The 27042-nt window shown below is 42.5% G+C and overlaps 1 protein-coding gene across 1 annotated transcript; it reads right to left on the bottom strand.

Annotated features, from left to right (window-relative positions):
* Positions 1-284: 284 nt before the first annotated feature.
* On the bottom strand, positions 285-26136 carry LOC145343403 (5,6-dihydroxyindole-2-carboxylic acid oxidase-like). Its single transcript, XM_080189626.1, has 6 exons — positions 25126-26136; positions 18178-18382; positions 15389-15556; positions 8453-8632; positions 2265-2411; positions 285-797 (listed from the first exon to the last, which is right to left on the bottom strand). Exons 1-6 carry the CDS (start codon positions 25807-25809, stop codon positions 589-591), a joined length of 1593 nt encoding a protein of 530 aa, XP_080045752.1. The 5' UTR covers positions 25810-26136; the 3' UTR covers positions 285-588.
* Between the last annotated feature and the right edge of the window lie 906 nt (positions 26137-27042).

The raw sequence follows: 27042 nt of genomic DNA, 5'->3' as shown, positions 1-27042 counted from the left end.
CTTGTGATCCTCATCAGTGACGATCTCATATGGTCCCCCACTAATGGTGGGACCAGAGGCCATTGAGTGGTCAGCGGCGGGGAGGCGGGGGGGAAATGTGTCATACAATTTGATTTTTTTCTCTTGCTGGATTAACGGGTCTGAAACTCTTCCATTTTTATGTTCATTTGGCACTTACAATTTTGATTGAATCAACCCCAAAGGCTTGCTTGATCCAGTAATTCGTCTTGTTTCTAAGTGTTGCTTTGCATCATGATCACACGACAGCACCAGTCACCACAAGATGATTCAGACAAGTTTATTGGAGTTTTTGTTTGAATATTTAGCAGAAAAGTGACTTTGTGGTCTACAAATGATCTCCAATACTTCTCAATTTTAAACCCCACTCAAAGCCCTAACAATGACCATGAAACATTAAAAGCCATAAGCAACCATTTTCATTGTAGTTGGCCTCATTCATTTATTACTACAGCAAGTCCAGAGATTCAAAATTCTGTGGATTATTGTTCTTTGAACTAAATACAGGAAATCGGTTTGTTTTCCTAAAGTACATTGGCATGGTATGAAAGCACGAGAAAAGTTAACAGACTATGGGGTTTTGGGGGGTACCGTTGGTTCATCATAATCTGAATAATTTGGATACGGAGTCTGTAGAAGAGGTTCACTCAGTTCACTTGCAGCGAGCTTTCTTCTTTTGTTGCGTAAAGCTAATGTAGAGAGTGCGAAAACAATAGCAACCAACACCAGAGCAGCCACAATTCCCATGGCTATCATCTCCAACAATGAAAACGACTGATCTGTGGAGAATACATAAAGTTAAAAATATTTCATCTAGTCCAAAATTCAGCAAGGTGTACATAAACCTATGATGATGAACAATCTCAATGTTTCACTCCCTCTCGCTATTGTAATTTGATGCACCAAACCGTTAGTATTTATGATCCTTATAAAGGTGTTTCACAGATAGGTAATGCTTGAATTCAAAATGCTTTTTATTGAGAAGAAAAACTATTCAGTGCAGGTCTGTTCAACATTGGTCATCAACTTTGAAGCTAAAAATCTTAGAAAATTGAAACTTTAGGAAAAAAAGTAATTGTTTTCTCAAACAAACATAAGAATGTTTAGTTGTCAGAATTTACACTGAATGTTGACACAATTAGTTAACAATGGGAACTACATGCCTGGCCATTGGAAATGATGTGCAGTATAGTTTATTTATTTGTCATAATCACAAGTAGGCTTACATTAACACTGCAATGAAGTTACTGTGAAAATCCCCTAGCCACATTCAGGCACCTGTTCGGGCTCACTGAGGGAGAATTTAGCACGGTCAATGCATCGAACCAACATGTCTTTCTCTTTGTGGGAAGAAACTGGAGCACCCGGAGGAAACCCACGCAGACATGGGGAGAATGTGCAGACTCCGCACAATGACCTAAATTAGGGATCGAATCTGGGTCCCTGACGCTGCGAGGCAGCAGTGCCAACCATTGTGCCACCATTTCACCCCATCAGCATCATCAATCAGATGTTTTTACATGTCAGCTATGCTAGGAAACGATCCCTAATGAACTGTATGAATTTGTATAGCCACCCTTTCCAACTTCATTAATCAAATCAACATGTTTTGGGGTCTATACGCAATTGCCTGTCTTTGAAATGAATTGAAATTTCTGTTCTTATATATAGTCATACAAGTAAAGCTGATGAAAAACAGAACAAAGAAGGGAGTCATATGGATCATTCACCCCTGAAAAGGAATAAGATTTGGAAGAAGTTGCCATGCAGTGCCAGGGAAGCAGACTACTTTGATGTGTAGAATGGCTGACAACTATCTGAAAGCAATTGCATAGAAAAAATGGATTGGAAAGATATTCTGGACAAATAATGTAAAATGCAATTTCTTTTTGAATAAGGAACACTGTTTCTCATGATCTCCATTTTCCAGTGCACTTTTTAATCTGTTTCGTCGCCTCAGGTGATATCAATTATTTAATTCCATGAACCTGTATTAAGTGAATTGTGGTTTTGGTGCATTTTCAGTTCCTGCACCAACCTAATATAAAGGCATTAGACTGACAAATGCTAGACCAGTGAAATGAATAGTGGATTTCAAGAGACTAAGTTTTTCAAATGTGCTTATCAAGGTCAAGGCAAAGTAGCTTCGGGTTGTTTTTTAAAGCTCAAGCTTGGATGAAAGCTGCACAATTATTGTGCATTTTAAAACACAAATGCTCAAGTTGATAGTTACGTAAGGAACTTACTTGGCCATTGAATATCATAGGTGTAGCCAAGGTTTTCAGCCGCCGTCAAAAACATTTCCGCATTGGTAACAGGAGGCCAGAAAGGAACCATACTGTACTCTCGATTATGTCCTATGGGAGCATTTTCAAATGGAAAGACTGATAAATCTGGAAAAAGAGAGGCAAAAAGCTGATTTTTAGCAACAGGATGGTATAAGCTAGGTAGAGCAGGCAGCATATTTTTATTGTATTACAAACAATGCACAAAATACGTCAAATGCTAGAATTCCAGCAAAAAATATTAGAAACACCCAATAAGCAAGCAGAGCAAAATGTTTTGGGTGTAGATCCTTCCTCAGTAACAGAAGATTTGAGTACTGTTGAAAAAAAGATACAACTGTTGAAGCTTTTTGTTTTGCACTTATCACAATACATTTGAAAGAATGCAGTTGTAAAGGGAACCATAATTTATACAGAATGAGCAGAAAGTGCTGATTGGCTAGCAAGTGGACTCTTGGTGGTATTGCCATGGTGATTTTACCGGGGTAAGAAGTCTCACAACACCAGGTTAAAGTCCAACCAATTTATTTGATAGTAAACTCACAAGCTTTCAGGGTTTGCTCCTTCATCAGGTGAATGGAGATTCTGGGACTTCTTACTGTGTTTACCCCAGTCCAATGCCGGCATCTCCACTTCGTGACTACTATTGATTTTACCAGGGCACAGTTAACTGTGAAGCTTTCGTTTAAGTTCAAACCAGGTAGATTAACACTGATTAATCAAGGCATTGCTCTGGGGAATGAATCCAGTGTGGCTTACTTACACATACTAGAAGCTACATATATTCACAGACAGGGGCCTGTCATTTACAATTGGACATTTTTCAAATAAATAAATTCTTGGGCGACAGCCATTCTCTGCTTCACCTGCCGGGTTTGAATTTAAACAATAAACTTGGCAATTAACTGCTTTCCAGGCAACATTTCTATCAATCAGAAACAATGTGCTGATCAGCACTTCTTGTTCATGCAGTTTAAATTGTTGTTTCCTTTATAGTTGATATTCTTGTGAATTTGTCCTGATGAGCACAAGACAAAAAGCTTCAACAGCATATCTCCTTTTTCAGCAACTCTCACATTCTCAACTACCAGATGACTAAACTATATCACCAGATGATTACATTGAAAGATTATTACAGTGGAACAGTGGAAAAACAAAAGGAAAACACAAAGAAATAAAATATGATGTAGAGTGCTTGAATGGAGAACAGGACATGGCTACAGGAAAGAAACAGTGTGTTTTGGTTAAGCATGACATAAAAGTGAATCATTTTTCACATAGAGCACACCCTCCACAATATTGTGTGGTATTTTCTCCAATGCAAAAGATTCACAGATGGACAATCATGCAGCTCAAAACCACGCATCCCTAAGATGCTATGAACATCAGCCATTCCTGAATTGATTTGATTTGATTTATTGTCACATGTATTGGGATACAGTGAAAAGTATTGTTTCTTGCGCACTATACAGACAAAAACACACTGTTCGTAGAGTATATAGTGAAGAAGGAAAGGAGAGGGTGCAGGATATAGTGTTGCAGTTATAGACAGGGTGAAGAGAAAGATTAACTTAATATATAATAGGTCTATTCAAAAGTCTGATGGCAGCAGGGAAGAAGCTGTTCTTGAGTTGGTTGGCATGTGACCTCAGACTTTTTTTCCTTTTTCCCGGTGGAAGAGAGAATGTCCGGGGGGAGGGGGGAGGGGTCCTTGATTACGCTGGCTGCTTTGCTGAGGCAGTGAAAAGTGTAGAGTCAATGGATGGGAGGTTGGTTTGCAAGATGGATTGGCCTACGTTCACAACACTTAGTTTCTTGCGGTTTTGGTCAGAACAGGAGCCATACCAAGCTGTGATATGTCTGGAAAGGATGCTTTCTATGGTGCACCTGTAAAAATTAGCAAGAGTTGTAGCAAACTTCCTTGGCCTCTTGAGAAAGTAGAACCATTGGTGGGTTTTCTGTATATATTATATAACTATAGCGTTAGCACGGAGGGCCCAGGACAGATTGTTGGTGATTTGAACACCTAGAAACTTGGAAGCTCTCGACCATTTCCACTTCATCATCATTGAATTGTATTCGGTCATAATGTTTAACCTCATGGCCTGGCATATCTCTTACTTTACCATAACCATGTTAGGTGACTAAGTCTGGTTGAATAAGTTCAGTATGCCAGGAGCAGCTCTAAGGATACTAAAATATATGATGCCAGCCCAATGAAGCAACAACACAAGACCACATGTATGATACACAGAGTGAACAGCATGCAGGAGACAGATCCAAGTGATTCAACAACCAAGCTGTGCAATCCTGCATTCATGGTGGACAATTAGCCTTTCTAAATTTCTGAATAAGCCACAACTAGAGTATTGCAGACAGTTCTAGTCAACAGGGTTTTGGAAAGAAGGATGTGAAGGGCAAGGAGGAGATATATCTGAATTGTTCAAAGGATGATGGAATACATAATTATGTTGGAAAAGCTGGAGTTATTCTCATTGCAAAAAAGAGGCGTGAGAGGCAATTTACATAAGAACGTAAGAACATAAGAAATAGGAGCAGGAGTAGGCCATCTAGCCCTTCGAGTCTGCCCCACCATTCAATAAGATCATGGCTGATCTGTCGTGGCTCAGTTCCACATTCCCGCCCTCTCCCCATAACCCTTAATCCCCTCGCTTATCAAAAACCCATCAACCCACGTCTTAAAAATATTTAGCAAGGCAGCCTCCACCACCTCAATGGGCAGAGAATTCCAGAGATTCACCACCCTTTGAATGAAGAAGTTCCTCCTCAACTCCGTTCTAAACCGCCCCCCCTTTATCTTGAGGCTGTGCCTCCTAGTCCTACTGTCCTTTCTGAGCGGGAAGAGTCTCTCCACCTCTATCCTATCCATCCCATTCATCATCTTATACGTCTCAATGAGATCTCCCCTCATTCTTCTAAACTCTAACGAGTACAAGCCTAGTTTATTCAGCCTCTCCTCATAGCTCAGCCCCCTCAACCCTGGTATCAGCCTAGTAAACCTCCTCTGCACTCCCTCCAAGGCCAAAATATCCTTGCGTAAGTACGGCGACCAAAACTGCACACAGTACTCCAGCTGCGGCCTCACCAATGCCCCATACAGCTGCAGCAAGACCTCCCTACTTTCATATTCAATCGCCCTCGCTATGAAGGCCAGCATCCCATTCGCCTTCCTGACTACCTGCTGCACCTGCAGGCTGGGTTTTTGCGACTCATGCACAAGGACCCCGAGGTCCCTCTGCACCGTCGCCTGCTGCAGTTTTTCGCCACGTAAGAAATAGTCCTTCCTACCATTATTCTTACCAAAGTGGACCACCTCGCACTTGCCAACATTAAATTCCATTTGCCATTTCCTGGCCCATTCGCCCAGCCTATCTAGATCCTTCTGCAGACTCTCCACACCCTCCGCGCAATTTGCTGTTCCCCTAATCTTGGTGTCATCAGCAAATTTCGACACCATACACTCGGTTCCCTCCTCCAGATCATCTATATAAATGGTAAATAGCTGAGGCCCCAGCACCGACCCCTGGGGCACTCCACTAGTCCACAATTTGATAGAGTTTGGATAAAGGATAGTTATTCCTATTAGCTGCTGATGGTACAAGGGCTCAGAAGGTTTTCAGCAAGAGATACGGACAGACTTACACAGCAAGTCAGAATGTTCTACAACTTATTGCCCATGAGAGTGATGAAAGCAGAGCTGTAAAATTAGTTCTTAAGGAAATTGGATCAGCACTGGGTGGGTTTGTTCTGCCGGCTGGTGCCATGACTACCATTTACATCAGATGAACACTCATTAAAACAGTTGCTCGTTGGAATCAGGTTAGGCCTTTCAATATGCCATCACACCAATGCAAAATCACATCAGCCTCAAAGCTATTTGAAAAAGAGTGACACTTCAGTTCACTCGATCTGCAACGAGAGCAACAACATGCAGAACCTACCTGCCATCGTGCTTCCGTGTTCCTGCTGTGCTGAATGCCATTCTGCTGGGGCAGACCGCTTTATGCCCTCCAGCCCTATGCCTGCGCTGTGCTGTGGGACTCATTCAGCCTCCACTGGACTGAAGTTTGATTGGGGGCAGGGTGTGAAGTGGGGGGTTGGAGCAGCTGACAAAAACAAGGGAGCAATGTGGAAGAAGGACAGTGCACGGAGGCACAATTGTAGGTACAATGACAGGAAGAGGGTAAGGAGATAGATAATGGATGGCAGAGGGAAGACCAAAGGGGAGGGAACTGTACCCTGACCAGGCTCAACAAACAGGGACAGATATCACATCACTTAGTGGAAGGAGATTTCAGATGGGTTGAGTCGAGGTCCATGTGGGGCATGGACATCTCACAGTTGATGGGCACGCCAGGAGGTTGGGAATGTTCACCAAACAATAACTCGATCCAGAGAGTCTGCAGGGTGGATGCTGGGAGATAAGGGCCATTGGCTGATGACTCTGGTGCATCAACCTCAGACTCATACCGAGGAGAGGTATAGTGATGCTCGCAGTTCCACACATTCCCTCAGAGCAGACATAGGACTTCTGAAGATGTCAAGACCGCTCAGGTGCAGTACCCACTGGAGTGAGTTTCCTCAATTGCTCTCCCCTTCACAATCTCACAACGGAAAGAGGTGAGACCTCCCCAGAGGATGAGCAACATGACAGATGGGCTGGCGGTGATGTGAAAGTGTCCATGTGAGATTGAAACGGTGATGTTCAGCCACATTTGGCATCAGAGAGAACAGCAATGTGGGCGGAAAATCCAGAGAGATTTTCACCAGTGATATACAAAGGGCGAGAACTTAATTTAGTGGATTTGAATAAATTTTAAGGTCATTACCTAGCAACCCCACCTCATTGAATATTCAAACCTCACGATGTGACATCATGCTAGGTGAGATTTACAATAGCTTGTTAAAAGCGAGATTCAGACAAAGGATACCACCAGGGGTGCAAAGTACAGCCCCTGGGTGGGAGGAATGTGCCCAGACAGTGCCCTGGAATTTTCCCCTTGCACAGGGGGAACAGCAGTGTCAGTCTGTGCTGGGACAGTGCCAAAGGCAGGCCCGAGTGGGAGCTCCATTGTGGGGTGGAGGGGGTCTCCATTTTTGCACAGTTGCAGGTGAAGGGGTGGAAAATAGTGGTAATACTTCCGCAGTGATGGTGGGGTGCCGAAGAAAGCCTCCAGTGGGAGGAGGAGGCATTGGAATACGGAGTTTAAGTTTTGTTCCAATCGATGCATCGCGGTGGAATTGGTCTTGCCAGAGTAATGGCATAAACCCTGACTACTTTAAGTCAGGGACACTCAAGATGTACTGAGAAAATTGGGTTGTATAATGTTGAGCCTGCTGGCTAACTGTGGGAGGATGAACTAGCTCTCAACTCTTAGATACATAATTAATGAGGCTGCAAGAATGGAATCGGGCATGATTTCACTCATAGTATATAGCGGGAATATAGCAGGAGCTCCTCATCACTGTACTTAGACAAGGAAGTAGAGAATTCTACCCAATGTAAGCATGTAAGCAGAGGAAACTAAGGGCCAATTAGGGGCCAAAAAGAGGATTTGCACAGAGACAGAAGATATGAATGAAAACTTTGCATCTGTCCTTACCAAGGAAGAGGATGCTGCCAATGTTGTAGTGAAGGAGGAGTTAATTGAGATACTGGATGGATTAACATTTGATAAAAACAAGATGTTCTTAAGGGTGGCCATACACGAAATTGATAAGACACCTAGACCGGATCTGATGTACCCAAGGGATGTGAAGGTATTGGAGAAGGCACAGAAAAGATCCATTTATATGGTTCCATTTCATCACTGTTGCCAAGTCAAAATCTGGGAGCTCCCTCTATCACAGTACTGGAGGTGTACTTACAGTTCAAGACAGCAGTTCATCAATTAGGAATGGAAAACAAATGCTGACTTTTCCAGCGATGCTCACATCTCAAATGAACATAAAAATAGAGCGTCAGGTTGCATTATCATAAAATGCACCATTGCTATTACTTGGATATCAGATATGTGTTGAAATAGGTCCTCTTATAATAAATGTTCAAGATCTACTTGAAATCCTACAGAGAGATAGATTTAATAAAGTCCAGCAATAGTAAATAAAATGAGATGGTGTTAGCTTACCTGCCTTACTCCTCTTCAACCACTCGTCAAATATTGCATCAGTAAACGTATGCAATAAAACAAAGATAGGGTCATTTGGGGACAAATGGGTTTGGCCGCCAGTGCCGTTGAGGAATAAATGTGCCAGATTGTGCAAACTGCGAAATGATGGATCGTACCTTCCTGAAGGATCATTATAACCTAGAAGACAGAACGCAGCCAATTCATAGTAAAGAAACTGGTTAGAAAGACAGTACATTTTAAATCACTCTAACCTAGTGCAGGGACCTTGGGTGGGATTTAGCAGGCCCGTTGGCCAAGGGCACAAATCCCGTAATGGCCACTGAATTGCGCAAGAGACCAAAAGCAGGATTTGCGATAGCAAGATTTTGGAATGTGACCTTCCTGCGTTCTCCCCTATGACACCCAGAAAGGCCATGAATCCTATTTGTATCAATTTGAATGTGTTGTAATATATTTAGTGTGATTAATGTCGCTCCTTCAGCATGAATCATTCCATCCACTAGGCATGTTGTCATGCTGGCACCGTGACCTCCGAGAGGGAGGAAGGAGGTGAACTAATGCCTCCAACTAACACCATGGAATGCAAGGAGCCAGAGGCTGCTGGCTAGCTCCGTAGAGGCAGGGTGGTTATCGGGATGGGGGTTGCAGCTAAGTGTGGATGGTCCCGAAGTCTGTGGCCTCTGCTGTTATTAAAGTTCTTACATTAGCCTGCTGTCTGTGGGCATGGGGCAGCTGAGCTGCAGGCTACATGGAGTGGGCTGGGCGGGTGAGACTCCAAAAAGGAAGGGAAAACAGTGCCTGGATTGTGGGGCTGGCCCAGATGAGGTATGACAGCAATGAGTTCTTGAATGATGCAGCCTGAGGAAGGGTGTCTATTAGTTTTGCTTCTCCCTGAAGCAGAAAGTAATTGTGCCCTCTAACATTCCTCAGGCTCATGCTTGCCAAACTAATTGGCCAAAGAGTTAACCCTTAACAATGTCAGCTGCATTTTCAAACTCAGAGGGTAAAATAAAAATCCCATCTCTGTGCTGACATGGTGACCCTTAATTTTAAAATGGTGCCCCTCACTCACAAGAGGAAACATCTTTGGCAAATCCCCCCACATCCATGTCCAGTACCTTATATATATCAATCAAGCCACTTCAAAAGGTGCAAGAGCTCCATTTTACCAAAAGAAATAGCCAATGACAACTGAAGAAGTAAGCGACAACATAAAACAGGGCATAGAAATACAAAACATAGCACAGATGGCAAATGGGAAAGATACAGAAAAAAACAAAGGATAGCAAAATTGATAGTGGCTACAAAAAGTATGAAAAGAAGGAGTATGGAAAAAAAAGTTGCAAGGGATATCAAAATCAATATTTTATGTTACAATTATATAAGGGAAAGGAAAATGTCCAGGAACAAAGTGCTTGCAATATTGTCAATGAAAATATGGAAATGGTAGACATATTGAATGTCTATTTAGCTATTTAAATAGAGGACAAAGTGACTAAGCAAAGATCCCAAGATATCTAATATTGAATCAGATACAGAGATGCACCAACATTAATTCAAGGAAAATAACAGTAATGAAGACCATATTGGTATTGAAGAGTGACAAATCCGCAGGGCCAGAAGGTTTCAGTCAGTTAAAAGGAACGAGGTAAAAATATTGTAGTTGTATGAGTTGATAATTTTTCAAAACTCTCAATTTGGGAACTATACCTTAGATTGAAATATCGGCATGCCCCTCTGTTATTTAAGGAAGATAGTAAGAAGTCTCACAATCTCATAATACCAGGTTAAAGTCCAACAGGTTTATTTGGTAGCACAAGCTACAAACTTTCGGAGCACTGTCCCTTCATCTGGTGAGTCTCTCCTGATAAAGGGGCAGCGCTCCGAAAGCTTGTGGCTTGTGCTACCAAATAAACCTGTTAGACTTTAACCGAGTGTTGTGAGACTTCTTACTGTGGTTACCCCAGTCTAACGCCGACATCTCCATATTTAAGAAAGATAACAGGGGGACAGCAGGAAATTATGGTGCAGTCAGCCCAACATCAGTTATTGGTAAATTAGACACACTTAATTTACTAGATTGATACCTGAAATAATTGAGTTGTCTTATGAGGAAAGGTTGCACAGAATGGGTTTGTTTCCACTGGAGTTCAGAAGAGTTGAGAGGTGGCCCTGTAAAGACTCCAGTTATTGCATGTTCAGAAACACTGAGTTGGAAAAGCTGGAGTATAAGGCACATCTATACACATGGTTGTCACTTTACTGTGGTCAATCCATCTCCACACACTGGAAGGAACCTCGCCTAAATCGAGAATCGTAGTACCTATTTTGTGTTTCGCACTTTTAAACACCAATTTGATTACACTGTTAGGTTGCTAACTGAATTACCAACTAGGAACATAAAAGGTAGGAGCAGGAGTAGACCATTCAGCCCTTGGTGAGTCTGCTCTGCATTCAATAAAATAATGGTTGATCTAGTTGTGGTCAACTCCACTTGACCCTCTGCCCTCCACTCACAAGAATCACTAACTCCAATGGGTATACATCCCTTATCCCAGGAATGAGTTGAGCGAACCTTCCCTGAACTGCTTTTAATACAAAAATATCATTTTTCCAAACAAGTAGACTAAAACTGTACAGTATTCCAGATGTTGTCTCACCAAGACTTTGTATAGCTGCAGTATTTTTTTTTACTTTTATATTCCATTCCGCTTAAAATAAGTGCCAATATTCCATTTGCCTTCTCAGCTCTAATATGGCATGGCCCTTATTAGTTCAAGAACATAGCCCTGTTCAAGTGTATTCTGGACACACAATAAATTCTTCTTGCATTGGGACATGCTTATCCCAATCAAAATTCCCCATTAAAACCACTTCATCATTGCTTCATGCTTACCCAATCTCCACATTCTGCCACTTGTCCTATATACAATATCCAGTACTCATAAATCTGTTTTTGTTTCTTAACTTGGAATACTGTGCTCAGTTCTGGTCGCCTCACTACAAGAAGTGTGTGGAAGCTATTGAGAGGGTGCAGAGGAGATTTACAAGGATGTTGCCTGGATTGGGAGGCATGCCTTATGAAGATAGGTTGAGGGAGCTAGGTCTCTTCTCCCTGGAGAGACGAAGATTGAGAGGCGACCTGATAGAGGTTTATAAAATGTTGAGAGGTATAGATAGGGTGGATTCTCGGAGGCTATTTCCCAGGGCTGAAATGGTCACTTCGAGAGAACACAGGTTTAAGGTGCTGGGGAGCAAGTACAGAGGAGGTGTTAGGGGTAAGTTTTTCATTCAGAGGGTGGTGAGTGAGTGGAATCGGCTGCTGTCGGTGGTGCTAGAGGCGAACCCCAACTTCTTTCTATCACATGGCTGAACAAGAACTTTCTTTCACTCTTGCCATTGGCGTATATTGGAAGGATTTAGAAATTGATACTCATGGCCATGTTATGAAAGCACCTTCCTTCACTGGAGAGGAACATTACCCACTGCACCACAAGACCTGCAGTAGACCTTATCATCCTAATACGTTTAGTTTCTAGTCCTAACCATCTTGAAACAAAGCCCTGGAATGGATACTATGTCATATCCTCCAAGTAAAATCTGAGATTGAATGTCTAAAGGTGACAATGAAAACATTGTCCATTGTTGTAAAAACCCATCTGGTTCACTAATGTCCTTTAGGGAAGGAAATAGGCCATCCTTTCTTGGTCTGCCTTATATATGACTCCAGACCCACAGCAATGTGGTTCAGAGGCAATCAGGGATGAAGGCCTTGCTAATAACACCCACATCCATGAAAGCATAAAGAACATTTTGACTTTGCCAAAGCGGCTTGTCCATCCTTTTCTCCTGGGGGACCACATTTCAATTTCTTCCTCACTCTAAGATGCTGATGTACAAATTTCAGAAAGGCAAGGTTTGGCACAATATTAAACATGAATTTCAAAATAAGAAACATATTTTGGAAAAAAAAAGTTTAAAAACAAAAAAACTGATTTTTTAAAAAATATGAAATGAATAAAGATGACCATTCGAATATAAAATGGTGAGAAGGCATGTCCAGCTGGCACCCAGTTGCAAATGCTTGCTTACTTTATTGTGAGACCAGATGAGGGTATGAGATGATGTGTGTGAATGAGGATGAATGAGAACGCTGAGGCTGGGAGTGAGCCAGAAGCACACATTTACTCATTTCTCACACTAATGTGTAGGAATGCTTATTGTATTTATGCACATTTGGATTCTACTCCCTCTTTCAATTAATTTTCACTTTTTCTTTATAACATTTGTTAACCTTCCAGTGAGTACTTTGAATTTTGTACATCTGTCTTATCCTTGAACTGACCCCTAGGAATCTTGCATGTTGACCCTATGCCATTTCTCCCACCACACGCTAATCTGCTTTATCCACACTAATCAGCATGTGGAATTCTGAGTTATCCAGAGACTGTGGACTGGTAATTTAGAAAGAAATCAGGTGGACCGGAATGTGGGTGTTCTGCTCCCATTCCAGCAGATCCCATCCTTGCCAGCAGGGGGAAAGAGGGAGCAGCATGAATCACACAGGCCTGCTGGACTATTTGATATTAGTGTTAATTTCAAACAGACCTCATACATGCTGTTCCTAGGGCCTTCAATCTGCAGTGTGGAAGCCCAGATTTTATGAAGGTGGGTAAAAAAGCTGGTGAAGAGGTGTATTTAAGTTTGAAGTGCCATGACCTGAAGTGATTTCAATCTTCATTCCCTCAAAAGTGAAGAAAGTTTTGAAGCTTTCAGTTAATGTCTACTGGTGGACTATACTAATTGACAGGCCATCTGTTGTACCATGGAAAAAACACTATCAGCAATCAATTTCAACAGATAAATCTGCTATTTTTGCTTAGTGTTTAATTCACTGTCCTTTTTCTCCCAGGGATGCCTACCCGAAAGAAGTTCTGATCTTCTCTCAGACAGGATTTTCATTTGTCTCTTTCATCATGTTCACCATGACATCTTGTCACATTTTGCCTGAATGCTCACCTACTTTGCCCTTCTATTTTGCTTCACCTGTTCAACCTATCCATCACATTTCTACTTTTCTTCAGTTTTGTAAACTCAAAGGAGATTCTGCCAGATCCAATGGGATTTTTTCAGCATTTTTATTTCAAGAGACTCATTGTTGTATACATTTCCCAAGGTTGTTATAACAGCTGAACTTATTAAGTATACTTGAATGAGTTTCAAAAGGTCCAGAATAATTTATTTCAGCAGGAGACAGTATAGACATTTTGATTGAAAGTTTTAAGAGCTTATTAAAGGATTAGCTACATTGGTTACAGTTAATGAATAGATTTTGTTTCACACAACATTGAAGGGATTTACATTTTTTTTGAATGATTCCCATTCAGGATTTTTTTCAGTATCAGTTATGTGTATGAGGCAGATCCCTAACCAGAATTTTTCATCTCCACATGGCTCCTGTGATCTGTCCATAGTGGATTCTGGACAAGTAGCTGGAAAGGGAAAAAGGAGTACGGAGTGGGCATGAGTAATATAAGGGGACAAAGAGAAAGTATGGGATATAGAGTTATGAAGCGACTTGGAAAATGTAAGGGGGGGCATGAAAGACTCGAGGGTTGGTTGTAGATGAGGGAGTGTGAAGAATGAGGGTAAAGGATCTAATAACTTTCAATACAACCAGGTTGAAATATCAGTGAACTGAAGCAGACCTTCTAACCTCCCATCTCAGCAGTCCCCTACATCTGTAGTTGTAGTTGCTTCCAAACTGCTTCCAGGGTCAGCAGGCCTGACTCTTTCTCACCCCCATCTCCCTGGAACACAAATATGATGAGTGGGGGCTTTTTAATGATGACAGATCAGCCAGTTAGATCAGTCGGTTAGCATTGTTGCTTCACAGCGCCAGGCACCTGGGTTTGATTCCCGACTGTGTGGAGTTTGCGCATTCTCCCCGTGTCTGCGTGGATTTCCTCCGGGTGCTCTGATTTCCTCCCACAGTCTGAAAGACATGCTGGCTTGGTGCGTTGATCTGAACAGGCATTGTAGTGTGGCAACTAGGGGAATTTCACTGTAACTTAATTGCAGTGTTAATGTAAGCCTTACTTGTGACTAATAAATAAACATTACGGATTGGGAAATTTCAAACAAAAGCTTACTGGCTCAGCCTTCCTCGTTCTTCAGCAAAAACGTCCCCATACCTCTTTGAGACCCTACTCATTAACTTGCTCCTTAACTAGTGGCATTCTGACTGCAGCACCTCAATCTGTTTCACTTCTATGTCATTGCTTACAATATTCAAATTAACCTTGAAACCTTTCACTGCAGAACACACATATCCATTCAGTGAAAGCCTTTACTCTGATATGACAGACACAACATATCTCACCATCAGTAGCTTCAAAAACCTCTGCCTATTCTCTTGAACCACCTTTTACTCCAGCGATTATGCAGTTCGAGGTGTCCCCTTTTGCAGTCATTTGTCCCATTTTTGACTGCCTTTTGGAAGCACCTTCACCCTCACTGCGAACTGGTTTCTAAGTGCCACACTTGCAGTGAAACCCTGCTCTGCTGTCCTCTTCCTCTCCTGCCAGATGGCTACTCACTTACTCCCCTGTATTCTCTGTGGACGTGACCACCTCCTGGAACATATGCTCAGTAATACTTGCAGCCTCCTAAATTCCCTGTAAAGACTCCAGTTATTGCATGTTCAGAAACACTGAGCTGGAAAAGCTGGAGTATAAGGCACATCTATACACATGGCTGTCACACAAAACATGCTTAGGTTCTCTCAAAGCAGGGAAAGGCCTCAGCTGTCCCAATGTTTTACTTAAAATGGACTTGTTGTTTGAGATCTCTCCTGTAAAAGTCACAAATTATTCTTCATCCAAGATATTTCACAAATGAATATCCAATTTTTATTTTCAAAAGCATACTTGCCTTCCACTGTGTTTCGGAAACTTTCTGCTGAATTTGAGTAGAAAGGTGGTGTGTCATAAGCGGTAATGTCTAAACATTTCTCTACATCCTGGGCATCGGGGAGACGCTGCACCATCGGTCTAGCAACATTGCCACCTGGATTTCGACGGATAGGACCACCCTCAGTGGCTGGAAACAATAATAGCGCGGAGTAATTAAGGCAGATTCTTAATTCATTGCAGCAAGAAGTTTCATTTCTGAACAAAGGGAAGATTGGAAATAGTGGGTTTGGCAGCTTATCAATGCCTATTCCGACGTCTACACTTTCCCCCTCGTCTTTTTGATTCAATGTTGCAAAGTAAAAGATTTTAAACAAACAACAACTTCTATAACTTCTAACTGAGTCTATATGAGTAGAACTGAAAAATAAGAAGGGGGAAATCATTTTGATAGGGTTGTACTCTCAGCCCCCAAATAGCCAGTGAGAAATTGAGGAGCAAATACGTAAGGAGATTTCAGAAAGCTCCAAGAAAAATAGGGTGGTAATAGTGGGGGATTTTAATCTTCCCAACATTGCCTGGGACAGCCATAGTATTAGAGGGTTGGATGGAGAGAAATTTGTTGAGTGTATTCAGGAGGAATTTCTCATTCAGTATGTGGATGGCCTGACTAGAGAGGGGGCAAAACTTGACCTCCTCCTGGGAAATAAGGAAGAGCAGATGATAAAAGTGTTAGTGAGGGATCACTTTGGGACCAGTGACCATAATTCTATTAGTTTTAACATAGCTATGGAGAATGATTGGTCTGGTCCAAAAGTTAAAATTGAAAATTGGGGTAAGGCCAATTTTGATGGTATCAGGCAGGTACTTTCAAAAGTTAGTCTGTGGGAAGGCAAAGGGATGTTTGCTTAGTGGGAAGCTTTCAAAAGTGTGTTAACAAGGATTCAGGGTAAGCACATTCCTCTTAAGAGTGAAGGGCAAGGGTGGTAGAAGTAGGGAACCTGGATGACTTGGGGTACTGCGGCCCTGGTCAAGAAGGAGGAGGCACGTGACATGCAAAGGCAGTTGGGATCAAGTGAATCCCTTGAAGAGTATAGAGGGTGTAGGAGTAGTTAACAGAGAAATCAGGAGGGCAAAAAGGGGACATGAGATTGTTTTGGCAGATAAGACAAAGGAGAATCCAAAGAGTTTCTACAAATACATAAAGGGCAAAACAGTGATGAGGGAGAGAGTAGGGCCTCTTAAGGATCAACAAGGTCATCTATGTGCAGATCCACAAGACATGGGTGGGATCCTAAATGAATATTTCTCATCAGTATTTACTGTTGAGAAAAGCATGGGTATTAGGAAACTAATTAGGAAACTTATTAGGAAATAAATAATAATGTCCTGAGGAATTTACATATTACAAAGTCTTAAAGTGCATCAAAGTAGATAAATCCCTGGGACCTGATGAAGTGTATCCCTGGACAATGTGGGAGGCTAGGGAGGAAATTGCGGGTACCCTAGCAGAGATATTTGAATCATCGATAGTCACGGGTGAGGTGCCTGAAGATTGGAGGGTGGCAAACGTTGTGCATTTGTTTAAAAGGGGCTGCAGGGAAAAACCTGGGAACGACAGGCCAGTGAGCCTCACATTTGTGCTGAGTAAGTTGTAGGAATGTATTTTGACAGACAGGATCTACAGGCATTTAGGGATGCAGGACTGAGTAGGGACAGTCGGCATGGTTTTGTGAGTGGAAAATCATGTCTCTCAAATTTGATTAAGTTTTTTGAAGGGGTAACCAAGAAGATAGATGAGAGCAGTGCAGTTGATGTTGTCTACTTGGACTTTCGCAAGGCCTTTGACAAGGTACAGCATGGTAGGTTGTTGCATAAGGTTAAATCTCAGGGGATCCAGCATGAGGTAGCTAAATGGATACATAATTGGCTTGATGACAGAATGTGGAGATGCTGGCATCGGACGAGGGTAAACACAGAAGTCACACAGCACTAGATAAAAGTCCAACAGGTTTATTTGGTAGCCCAAGCCACTAGCTTTCAGCGCACCGCCCCTTCATCAGGTGAGTGGGAGTTCTGTTCACAAACAGGGCATATGAAGACACAAACTCAAAAGTTTTGTTTTTTCAAAACAAAGTTTTGCTAGAGCTGTGGGGAAGGGAGTCAACTAACAAGGATGTGGGAATCAAGAGATAATATCAGAAAGGAGTAGCAAAATGCCCAGGAAAGGACTGTAAGAATATATTTTTAATAGACAGAATTTTTCCATTGGAAAAGTACTGTAATGCATATGAACAATTACAGAATAGTGGAAAGGTCAAGAACTAGAGGACTCCAATTTATCATTGGCAAAAGAACCAAAGGCCACAAAAAGAAAAGTTTTTTTTTAAATGCAGCAGATGTTAGGATCTGGAACTCACTGTCCGAGAGTGTGATGGTAGCAGATTTGATCATGCCTTTCATAAGAAAATTGGATATGCAACTGAAGATAATAAGGAAATGACAGGCTACCAGAAAAGGACAAGACTGAGACTTGTTAAATTGTTCTTGCGGAAAGCTGTCACAGAATCAATGGTCTTAAGTGAAAAACATGAGGATATGTTTCTGTTTTCCAAAAATTCCCAAGAATCAGAGTGAATTTTTCTATATGAAGTAACTTTCATTGGTTGGAACAATGACCATCCAGCTTTTCCAGATCCAATATTTATTTTATGGATTCCCATAAAAAAGGGCAAAGTCATAGAGGTTTTAAACACGTGCTCATGTTTCATTTTGTACAATTTTCCCTTCATTGCATTTTAAAGTTGTTACCATTGCAAATAGTTCCCAAGGTATCATAATCTTCCAAATTTTCACATAGGTTTCTCCATTGGGAAAAGATAGAGTTAGGACTAATAAGCGTAGGGTCAAAATTGCTTCTGGCTCCCATTAGGTCATCAGTACAGATATCACAGGTATTCCTTCCAGTAGCAAAATTCCAGTATGGGAGTGCAAAGGTGGGATCCTGAAGCATCTCCTATATTAATGAGAAAAATAGTTATTTGGCAAATGTGATATAAATGTATTACAGCCCCAAATGTTATGGTCACAGTCAAAACCCCCAACTTTCTGCAATGATCCAGTCAGTACCTTTTTGTTTTAAAGCAGACAAAATGAGTTATTCATTAAAAGAATAAAGTCACATTTTACAGAGTTCTAAATAAGCAGAAGAAATTTCAGTGTAGACAAGTTAACAAAGCAAACTGCTATTATCCATGCACTCTTAACACCCAGAATTAGCACAAGCCAAAAATGAATTAACAGGCAAACTGTGTCAAATACTAAAGCAACTGCATGTTAAACTGCAGACATAAATCTGTTCATCAAACTTCCCAGATATCAATGAGTCACAAAATTCTTCAAAGCCCGTCTTCCTCATGGGAATTTAAGCTCCTCTCTTTCAAGGATCTGGCCTCTGATTTCCCTCAACAGCAGCTCCTGTTCAGCCTAGAGGTTTTCCGGCTTCTCTTTTTGACTGCAAGCAATTGTTAGGCAATAGAATTCAATGCCCCAACTTTCCGAGACTGTGTCCCACTGCATTACAAGGCTGTAACATTTGTTACTAACACAATTCCAGCTTCCTTTCTTCTCTGACAAAAACTGCACTGCTTTATTTTTCCCAAAATGCCAGCTTCACAGAATTATTATAAGCCCAGGCTTCTTTGAGTTTCAGATCCTCAGAGAAAATGACAACACTTCAGCTGTACAAATCTAGTAACCATCCACTGCCTTTTCAGCTCCGGACTAATCCATGTCCTGTTAAATTTTACAATACAGTTTGCCTTGTTCGAAGGCTCAGTCTAATGTATTAACTTTTGTAGATTCTGCACCTTAAAAGGTTACAATTTCTATTCAACCAAAGATCTCCCCCGCTTACAACCAGCGTTCCACACCAAACATTCCCTTAAAATATGTACCTAAACTTTGATCAGGTAATACAGAATTAATTTAGGAGCCTTTAAAAGTTACCAGCAAGCAATTTAAGTACACATTTTCCAGCAAGATTACTTGTTCTGTGCAGGCATTCAGAATTATCTGAATCAATTAAGACACAACAACACAAATTGTCATCCAATTTTGACTTCCTCCCAGCATCAAAACCTTCCTCCTCCACACCTCTTCCCCCACAAAACTAGCCAATGTTGTAAATTGTCCTCATCAATCCAACAGATATTATTTCATTTTTGTAACTATATGGACACAACTCAAATGGAGACACAGCTGTTAATTTTGTTGTGTCTTATCTTTTCTAAAAGGTATTACCCTACCAGAAAAGGGTGACTGTGTTACCCTGCAATCTGCTTTGGAATCCAGAGTATCGCACGACCTTTCAGTCATCATTACATTCAAAGTGATCAAGTGGAATCACCAGTCTGGAATTAATTCACGCAGCATTCAAACAATATCAGCTGTGAACACCTATTTGTCTTCAAGCATTTGGTTAGCACAATTGGTATTAAACGTACATGGAATGATGCCAAAAGCAATTAGCTTCAAATGGCATATACCCAAGCTATTTTAAATCTCTGCAATGTGCTTTAGGTGCAGAAATTAGCGATTAACATGGGCCTGCTCTGGTCCCCCCTCCCAATTTCTGATATTCTGGAAATGTACCCACCAAATGATTGATGTAGCCTTAACTCTCCCCTACTACCTCCACTGACTATCCAACATCCCTCATTCCATGCTGATTCCACTCCAGAACACCCCCTGCCCAAACATGTCTTCCCCTGCCCCTAACCTAGCATTTGGATGTTCTGACTTTCTGTAGAACAAAAACAGAAACAGCTGGAAACACCCAGCAGGTGTGGCAGCATCTGTGTGGAGAGTTCAATATGCTTCCTCAGAATCATCCTGCTGAGCTTTTGCAGCATTCTATTTTCTCTTTACTTTCTCAAGCAGAAAACCCTCCAGCCCTCCTCAACCCCAACACCCCCCCCAACCCCTGCAAACTAGGCCCCTGATCAACTCCCTCTCCCCCAACCCTAAACCCTAAGCAACATTGCCCCACCCATTGGGGAGATAAAGATCTACTCCAATTCCGCAAGGCCCAAATGAGACCTTCAGTGTCTTTGTTCATGCAGTTTATAAATGCTCGAATATGCTAGGGAACTCATACCCATTTAAGATGAAGCACAAGTTTACTAAAAAGCTACAAAACTATTACTGTTATAATGATTTGGTGATTCCACTAATCAGTGATTTACACAGTGGTGTTCTGCTATCTCAGCCCGATTATTTCCATATAAGACTAAATTTCTTCATTACACTCCAACTGACTTCATGTGATAGAATCCAAATCAACCCTAACACTACATTGTCCAATCTCGACCAGTTATGCATGCGTCATAGCACATGACTACCTGTGGTTAATCCCACCCACTCTTCTGTCTTGGTTGCTGTTCAAGTTTCTTTTGACCCCTTCACTCACCCCCAACACCATTCTAGGTCAAGAGCCAGATGTGATATTTAGTGGGATCTCAGAGATGATAAGTTTTGATTGTGAATATTGGGAGACATGAGAGGGTGGTGAAAGAGACAGGACAAGGTGAGGCAGGGCAAGAATGCAAGTGCACAAGACGTAGGCCTGGGGTGAGAGCAAGACTTGAGGAGAGTGGGTGGAGACTGGAGGAGGGGCAGTGTGGAAGGAGATGGGTTCAGCAGTGGGAGGGGGCAGGGGCAGGTGTTGGAGTTTGGCACCAAGACTGGGGTGGGATTTGGAGGTCTTTAACCTGGTGTTGTGAGACTTCTTACTATGGAATTTGGCACACAGTCCCATCTGGGTACATTTTTGGGAGGCCCCAAGGTGAAGGGGTTGTGTGCACAGCAACACTGAGGATTTTAGACATGCAGTGGGTGGTGTATTTTTTCATTCATATTATGTTTTTTATTTTTACTTTTTTTCCTGATCTTTCCCCTTCCAGGCTTAAATTTTACTGGTGTCTTTGTTTTCCTGGGCAATGGCATGGATGCTGGGCCCACTCTGGGCTATGGAAACTGCTCCCAGCTACCCAAGAACACCTCATCGTGGAGGATGGTGAGTTGCAGTTAATGGGGGACAATATGGGACTTGTTCCGAGCCACAGTGTCCGCCAGCTCCTGGATCTCAGTGACCAGGTACTCAAGAACAGTCACCAAGTAGACAGTGGCTGTTATAAAGGGCTGTTCCATGTACCATCAATTCACAGAAACAGACCTTCTTTACACAACTGATACACAACTTCATTCATCTTATCCACCACTAACAATCCCCCTTCTATCTCATTTGCTCCAAGGAGAACAAGCCCAGGTTCTGTAATCATACTTTGTTTTTCAAATCCACCATCCATAGAATTATTCTGGTAAATTTCCTCTGCACCCTCTCAAAAGGTCTTCACATCTTTGCTGAAGTGTGGTGACTAGAACTGTGTATAATACTCCAGCTTGTCCTCACTCAAGCTTTATAAATGGTCCGGCACAACTTTGCTCCCTTTTTATTCAATGTCTCTATTTCTGAAACCCAAGATATCCAATTAATCCTGTTAACTTCAAAGATCTTTGTACAGGAACACCCTGGTCCTTCTGTTTCTGCACTCTTCCATTAAGTCAATATTGCCTCTTCCTATTCTTTCTGCAAAGATGCTTTACCACACATTTGTCTAGATTAAATTCTCTCTGCTATTTTTCTGCCCACTCTGTTAGCTCACGTATTCGGCCCTGGTAACATTGTCTGGTATCATCCTCATTGTCTGCCATACCTTTTGTAAATTTTGAAGTACTGTGTACTCTTAATATTCACCTGCCCCTAGCACTTGGTCATCCAGGGCACAATGGTCTGGTTCATTAGGGGCAGCACAGTAACACATGGTGAGTACTGTTGCCTCAGTGCCAGAGGCCTGAGTTTCATTCCTGCCTTGGGTCACTGTCTGTGCAGAGTCTGCACATTCTCCCTGTGGTTATGTGGGTTTTCTCTGAGTGCTCCAGTTTCCTCTCAGTCCAAAAGACATGCTGGTTAGGTGCATTGGCCATGCTAAATTCCCCCTCAGTCTTCCCGAACAGGAGCCGTTGTGTGACAATTAGGAGATTTTCACAATAACTTCATTGCAGTGTTAATGTAAGCCTATTTTTGACCCCAATAGGTAAACATAAAAAACTCCACCATCCTCTTGTCTGAAAAACAACCAACTGCCACTACTCTGTCCTTAAGCTAACTTATAAAATCCAAACTGACACTGACTCTCCTTTTGCACAAGCCTCTATTTTAGTAGCCAGCCTTTTATATGGTACTTTCTCAAATGCTTTCTTAAAATTCATCTATCACATTCCCTTCAACAACTTTCTCTGTTCAACAACCTTACTATGGTGTCTGGTCCTTTTAAGGAGTGATCTTCTGAAAGGGTCACAACATGACCCAGGCTGACCAATTAGGAATCAAGTTGGGGCTTCGCTCCAACTTGTCTTGGTTTGTCCTAGCAGTTAGAGCCTGGAGACATGACTGTTAACATTAAATCTGCATTGCTCTGCATCTATAAAAGGAAATTATTGCAGTGCAAGAATCTGAAACAAAAACTGAGGATGCTGGAAAATCTCAGCAGATCTGACAGCATCCATGGAGAGAGAACAGAGCTAATGCTCATGTCCACAGGACTCTTTGTCAGAACGCTGAGTGCCCTGAGTGTGGTGCGAAGAAATTTCTTCTTGCAGAGGGTGGTGAATCTCTGCAGTTCTCTGACCCAAAGTTTTCACATGTATGCTGAAAACACCTTTTCCTTTCACCACCTCCCTGTTGTGCAATTAACAGATATCTAATTCAGAAAGAGCAGAAATTTGCCCCAGTTAGATACTGGGAAGACTGAAGCCACTGTTTTTGGGGGGCAAGGTCAGGGGAGTGGGGTGGGGTGGGGATAGAAGCTGACTGCCAGCAACTGCAGTGGTGGGATGTACACAGCCTGAGTCCCCGGGTGAGGCAGTGGGCAGTGTCTGCACCCGACCAAACGCTCTCACCCTGAGCTGGTAATAGCTCTGTTCCTTACCTATCAAGTCCATTCCTTTCTCTGCCAATGGTCTGAGATAAACCAGTCTGGTGATAAATATGATTTCATACTTGGTCCATTAACTGAATTTCCAAATCTTTATTTGCACCACCACCAAGATCACCTTTTGCTTATTTTCATCTGCATAAGAACACTTGAGTTAATTTCTGTCTTAACTCATCTGCTGCTTTTGTTGGGTCTCACTAACTGTTTCAACATTCTCCTGGTCTTCCACATTCTACTCTCTGTAAACCTGAAGTTATCCAAAGCTCTGTGTGCAAGTCTTAAATTGCACCAAGTCCTGATTCCCTATCACTGCTCTGTTCACTGATTTTTAGTGGCTCCCAGCCAAGCAACATTTTAATTTTAAAATTCTCATCCCTCCACCTTGTCACACTTTACCAGCTCTGTAATCTCCTCCAACCACACAGCCCTCTTGAGATATCTGCACTCATCTCATTCTAGCCTCTTGAGTATCTTATTTTACAGTAAAACGTCTGACAATACCAGGTTTTAGTCCAGGTGAATGGAGAGTTCACCTGACGAAGGGGCTAACCCCGAAAGTTTGTGAGTCTATTATCAAATAAATCGGTTGGACTAAAACCTGGTGTTGTCAGACTTTTTACTGTGTTTATGCCAGTCCAACGCCGGCATACCCACATCATATTTTATTTCAACCATTCTACCATAGGTGCAGTGGTCTTGGTTACCCAGGACCTGATGGAATTCCCTCCCTACATCTCTCTTGTGCCTTCCCTGTTTAAAATAGTCTTGAAGCCTTGACGAGGTTTGTGATCCTAATGTTCTTTTGTGTGCTTTGGTGTCAGATTTTGTTTAGAATGCTCCTGTGCACCTTTGGATATTATAAACAGTTATAAAGAAACTGAATATCAAATCCCTGATGATTTATGGGATTAGGCATTGATTGTAGGTACTCTGTGCCAATTTAAATGAACTGACATCTGATCAAATAACAAAATGGGCCCCTCAAGAAGTTAACATAACTTAAAAAACTCTTACTGAGAACAACATACCTAAATACTTACTGAGAAACAATTTCTTACATTTAGAAATATTGTATTACATACCCCTAACTCGATACATGTTGAAATGCCCCTAACTTGATACATTTTTTAAAAGCTTAAAAGTCTCATGTAGGCTTATATTCCCACTACAGTTACTGTGAAAATCCCCTGGTCACCACGTTCTGACCTGTTTGGCTACACTGAGGGAGAACTTAGAATGGCCAATGCACCTAACCAGCACATCTTTGGACTGTGGGAGGAAAGCGGAGCACTCGGAGGAAACCCACACAGACACAGGGAGTACGCGCAAACTTCACACAGTTACCCAAGCCGGGAATTGAACCTGGGTCCCCGGTGCTATGAGGCAGCAGTCCTAACCACTGTGTCATCCCATGTTGACATGCCAACCTTTACATGTTGACATGCTCCTAACTTGATACATGTTGACATGCTCCTAACTTGATACATGTTGACATGCTAACCTTCTACATGTTGATATGCCCCCTAACTTGATACATGTTGATATGCCCCTAACTTGATACATGTTGATATGCCCCCTAATTTGATACATTTTGATATGCCCCCTAATTTGATACATTTTGATATGCCCCCTAATTTGATACATGTTGAAATACCAACTCTCCCAGTGCCAATTTGAAATGGGTGAAGGATGATGCCCTTACCTGGATATCCCGTTCCAGCTGCAACAGGTGGTAGCGGTGCCAGGTGAGGAAAGCGGGTCCCTCATGAGAGAAGTCGATGCCACTGAAGGTCCTGCCTCCCCCCAGGTAGGTCTTACTCACCGAGTAGTAGTGAGTCCAGACGAACAGGTTGTAAATGGAGATGTTCTGGAACTGGGGGCTCCGGCCGTCCGGCCCGGTGATGTTGGGGAGGTGGCGAATGGCCACCACCAGCCGGGGGTGAGGGGTGACCTTGGCGAGGTGCAGTGCCTGGAGGAGGCGCTGCCTCTCCCGGGGGCTCAGGCTGTGTATGTCCCGGCGCTGCAGCAGCAGCGGCTGCTGGCAGTCCGCTCCGCCCCAGCCCCAGCGGCAGTCGCCGCAGTTGTAGCCGCCGAAGTTGGCGGCGCAGCGGCAGGTGCGGTTGAAGAAGAGCAGGGGCCAGCCCTCCCGCTCGTCCAGCCCATCGTGCGGGTACTGCGGGCCGTGGCGAGCCGGGTCAGCCCGCAGGTCGGCACAGCTACCCCGGCCAAGGCTGGAGCCGCAGCGGTCGCTAGGATCGGCGGTGAGAGCAGGGCAGCATTCCCCACTCTGCAACACCTCTAACTGCACACATTCCCTGGGGAACTGGGCATGAATCCTCACTGTGCAAAGCATACTGAGATAGGTGAGAAATCCCGCTGAATTCATCTTTTTAAAAAACACCCTCAGCCCCAACTTTTTCCCAACTTCACTAATCCTACTTAATCAAGAGGCTGAGTATTGTAAAACAAAAAAAAGTTTAATTATTCATCCAACAGAACTGGTAGCATTTCCAGCTAATCCTTTCCACAATCCCCTTAAATACCCAATTATCCCTAGGGTAGGGTCTGGTGCTCATCTCGTGATAATTTTTGTTGGCCAGTGTATCTTCAGGTTAACGATGAAACAGAAAGTGGCTGGGGAGATCTTGAAGCGAGGTTGATGTACAAAGCCCTCATGCATCGTCCTGCCAAGACACAAACAGCTGAAGTATGAATAAAGAGAGACACGAGTTTCATTCCAAGATCTAAACTGCCACTGGCTCCACTGCTAACCTTCCCCAAACAAATAGCGCTCGGAAAACATCTGAGCTGAAATCTTGAAGTAACAGTCATTAAGAAGAGTTGTTTCTCTTGGCTAGTGATCATGTGGAAGACTTCTGGATCTGAGATATCTACTGGGATATCTACCCTTGAGAAAGAGAAGACATTTGGGGACAATATGGTTATCTTAAAGGCCAATGAGCTCTAGACATTGTGCCAGTTAGTAATTCATCTGGCAGAATAGGAAAGCCAAAAAAACCCTCTTGAAAGTCAATGACCTCACCATTGACAAATATCCCATCATCAACATTTTAGGGATCACCATTGGGCAGGATCTCATCACAAATGCTATGGCTAGTAGAGCCGAACATTTGGTTAGTTGAATTCAAGGCGTATCCACCAGTGCTTGTTCTCAATACTCACTTTAAGCAGGCGTCAGTGGATCGGGAGGAGGGCCAGAAACCCAGCTCTGATGAATGGCCATTCAGACTTGAAATGTGGGCTCTATTCTCTCTCCACAGATGCTGTCAGATCTGCTGGGATTTTCCAGCATTTTCTGTTTGTATTGGGGTGGAAACCCTTTTCCTCTGATGAGTATAAAACATAACCATTTGGTAGCTAGGAAATGCCAACTGTAACTCAATTGACAGCACTATTGCTTCTGGTTGTGAGTTTCTAGGTCTAAGGCTGACATTCTGATACGCAGCAAAAGATTCCTGCTCTCAGTGAGGTATGATCTTTTGAGTGAGATGTTAAACTGAGGTACTGGCTGCTCTCTCAGATCCCAATATTTTGACGAAACGAGGATAACTATCCCCAGGCAACTGGCCAATATTTGTCCTTCAATCAAATCATAACA

The sequence above is a fragment of the Carcharhinus amblyrhynchos genome, chromosome 5, assembly GCF_965287045.1.
Source record: "Carcharhinus amblyrhynchos chromosome 5, sCarAmb.v2.hapA, whole genome shotgun sequence".
Lineage (NCBI taxonomy): Eukaryota > Metazoa > Chordata > Chondrichthyes > Carcharhiniformes > Carcharhinidae > Carcharhinus > Carcharhinus amblyrhynchos.
The sequence above is the reverse complement of the archived record's forward strand: the minus strand, read 5'-3'. Positions and strand labels throughout refer to the sequence as shown.